Source organism: Marmota monax, unplaced genomic scaffold (assembly GCF_021218885.2).
Source record: "Marmota monax isolate L192 unplaced genomic scaffold, Marmota_monax_Labrador192_F-V1.1 WCK01_AAM20220418_F8-fsc00001, whole genome shotgun sequence".
Classification (NCBI taxonomy): Eukaryota; Metazoa; Chordata; class Mammalia; order Rodentia; family Sciuridae; genus Marmota; species Marmota monax.
In genome coordinates this window covers 43,101,947-43,105,096 of record NW_026693777.1, presented here as the reverse complement: position 1 = coordinate 43,105,096, position 3,150 = coordinate 43,101,947, and the positions used below count along the sequence as shown (strand labels likewise).

At 54.0% G+C, this 3,150-nt stretch overlaps 1 protein-coding gene across 1 annotated transcript; it reads left to right on the top strand.

The window, feature by feature from the left end:
- Positions 1-1,075: 1,075 nt before the first annotated feature.
- On the top strand, positions 1,076-3,150 carry Rhov (ras homolog family member V). The gene is made up of 3 exons (XM_046461444.2): positions 1,076-1,375; positions 1,566-1,624; positions 1,815-3,150. Exons 1-3 carry the CDS (start codon positions 1,168-1,170, stop codon positions 2,256-2,258), a joined length of 711 nt encoding a protein of 236 aa, XP_046317400.1. The 5' UTR covers positions 1,076-1,167; the 3' UTR covers positions 2,259-3,150.

Sequence of the window (3,150 nt, the reverse complement as noted above, 5' to 3'; positions counted from 1 at the left end):
TTCTTTAATATTCATCACCCTCCTGATCCCAACACTCCCCTTCCCAAAACTCATGAATGTCTGACTCCCTGTGTGAAGGTGTTTCAATTACGTTTGTATAGGCTGAGATGAAAGACTGCCTGGGGATCAGAGAAAGGATTCTGGGTCTGGTGTCACTCGGTGTGGCTGCAATAAAGAGACTAAATTAGCATCAGGCTACTCTTCACTTGCTCTCTAGGTGACCTTTCTAAGGCTACCCAGGAGATTTTGTTTCAGTCTGCAAGCTCCTTCTAGGGCAAGGACAGTGGGTGGCCCAGAACAGAATCTGCAAATAGGTAATTATAATGTGCTTTTGATAATAATGAAGATAATATTAGGTACTTTGGGGATATATAAATATTCAAATAGAGAGCTGTTCTTGAAGATCCTACCAGCTAGCTTCTCAGCACTTGGAGTTCTTTTAGCAGAGGGGAGTAAAGTTGCTCAAAGCCTGCCTTCAGGCTGAGTGTAGAAGAAGCTCTTCCGTGAAAGGGAGAACAGAAAGAACATTCCTGCCTGCTGTACTCACACTTGAATTTGTCTGCCTCTCTCATCTGTATATTTATTTATTTATTTATTTATTTATTCAGGGCTGACGACAGAGCCCAGCCCTCATGCAAGCTACAGAAGAGCTGTGCCACTGAACACACGCCCAACATAATTTTTAACTTTTTTTAAAATAAAATTACTGTCCCGACTTTTTCATACTCATACAAAGATGTATAGAGTTTTTAAATTTGAACATGCTATATTATGTGTTCTGCAACTTGCTTCTAACAATAAATCATGGATGTCTGCATCAAGATATCTCGATTTTGGTACTGTCGTGAGGCGATCGATGCTTTGTCCTTGTACCTGAGTGATGCTTGGAGCACCAGCTTTTCGCCGCCCTTTCTTCCTCCCCAGCCTTTGTTATTGCCTGGCAGCGTGGGGTGCCCTGCCCAGAGAGGTCCAGGCTGGTGGGCGGGGTCCGGGGCCCGCTCGGGACATGCAGATGAGGTGGGCGGGGCCCCATATATATCCGCGGGTAGCGTTGGTAGGGCGAGCCCAACCCCGACAGACAGTGAGAGCAGACAGCGGAACCTGTTTCCCTGAGCGCAGCGGGTCCTGTGGTCCGGACTGGCCCCTCTGCGGCCCCGGGAGCGGGCCATGCCGCCGCGGGAGCTGAGCGATGCCGAGCCGCCCCCGCTACGGCCCCCGACCCCTCCTCCACGGCGGCGCAGTGCGCCCCCCGAGCTGGGCATCAAGTGCGTGCTGGTGGGCGACGGTGCGGTAGGGAAGAGCAGCCTCATCGTCAGCTACACCTGCAATGGGTACCCAACACGCTACCGGCCCACAGCGCTGGACACCTTCTCCGGTACGTTCAATGGCCCCCGCGGCCGCGTGGCTGAGGTGGGGTTGTGCAGTTGGGGATCTGGGGCCGGCGTCGTTTGGGGAGGGCACCTGAGACCCCGGATAGGGAGCGGAAGCAGGCCCCAAGGTGGCGCTGGTGAGGCCTGGTGGGTCCCAGGACGCTCTGCTAACTCAGGCTTTCCCCGCCCCTGCAGTGCAAGTCTTGGTGGATGGAGCCCCTGTGCGCATTGAGCTCTGGGACACAGCGGGACAGGTGAGAAGCCGGGCGCAGCCTCTGTTGGTTTGGGCTGGGGGTCAGGGGAGTGATGACCTGGAGGCTAGGTTCAATCCCTGATAGGGCAGGAATGGGGAAGGCCTTGAATCTCCAGACCCAAGTGGAAAGTGGATTCCTGTTCCATGTGGCAAGGAACAGCCCTTCTAACCACCTGGCCTTCCAATCCCAGGAGGACTTTGACCGGCTTCGTTCCCTCTGTTACCCGGATACTGATGTCTTTCTGGCATGCTTCAGCGTGGTGCAGCCCAGCTCCTTCCAAAATATCACGGAGAAATGGCTGCCCGAGATCCGCACTCACAACCCCCAGGCACCCATTCTGCTGGTGGGCACCCAGGCCGACCTGAGGGACGATGTCAATGTACTGATTCAGCTGGACCAAGGGGGCCGGGAGGGCCCAGTACCCCAACCCCAAGCCCAGGGTCTGGCCGAGAAGATCCGGGCCTGCTGCTATCTCGAGTGTTCGGCCTTGACCCAGAAGAACTTAAAGGAGGTGTTTGACTCAGCCATTCTCAGTGCTATTGAGCACAAAGCCCGGCTGGAGAAGAAATTGAATGCCAAAGGTGTTCGCACCCTCTCCCGCTGCCGCTGGAAGAAGTTCTTCTGCTTTGTGTGAGCAACTATGGCAGCGTGTAGCAAGTGAGTGGTAGGCAGGAGGCCAGAGACTTCTGGAACCTGGGACAATGGGCCTTTGAATGGGCTACTGGCAGGGCCTGGCCACCCTAAGGGATTCAGTTCCCTATTGAACACTGGGGACATGGGCCTCTAATTGATCACTCTGGTAATCCCAGGGTAAGCCTAGGGCCTGGAAGAGAGGGAAAACTTTGAATTGGATTTCTTTGGTCAAGGCTCATAGAGAAAACCCAGCACTTTGATTTTCATGGGATGGTCCTAACAGTGTCAGCCATCTCTTAGCAACATGGGATCCAATTGCCAGTTTCTTATTATGGGCCTATAGGGCAGCCCAGCCCCATTAGGACCCCCTTGTGGTGATCCTCACCCACTCCTTGCACAAAGGTGAGGAAGAGCCTGGGCGTAGCCAGGCATCTTGGAGGGCTGGAAGGCCGCTAGCCTTGACTTGGAGAGAAGTTTGGGATGGAGTGGGTTAGACAGAGGCCAGAGGGATTGAGAAAAGGGAACGAAAGTGAGGCTTGGACCTGTTTGACTAGAGGCAGATCCGAGGGCTGGGCTGGGAAGGAGGAAGAGAAGGAGAATAGGGGATGGGCAGCAATGGAGCAGGCTGACACCTGGGCTACCCTCAACCCCCAAGGCCAGAGAAGGCGGGGCTGGTCCCTGGGAAGAACTGGGTCTCAAGGCTCCCTAGATACTGCCCAAACTGGCTGGGCCAGCATTCAGGCAGGAAGTGAGAATCAAGGGCCTAGCAAAGGGAGGAAAAGAAGTTGTAAATTAGAGTCTGAAAGAGGAAAGGGGTTGGGGTCCCTTTTGCCAAGGTCACAGCCTAGAAGGTAGAGCAGTGCAGTTTGCAAATAAAACCTTATGTTTCTGAA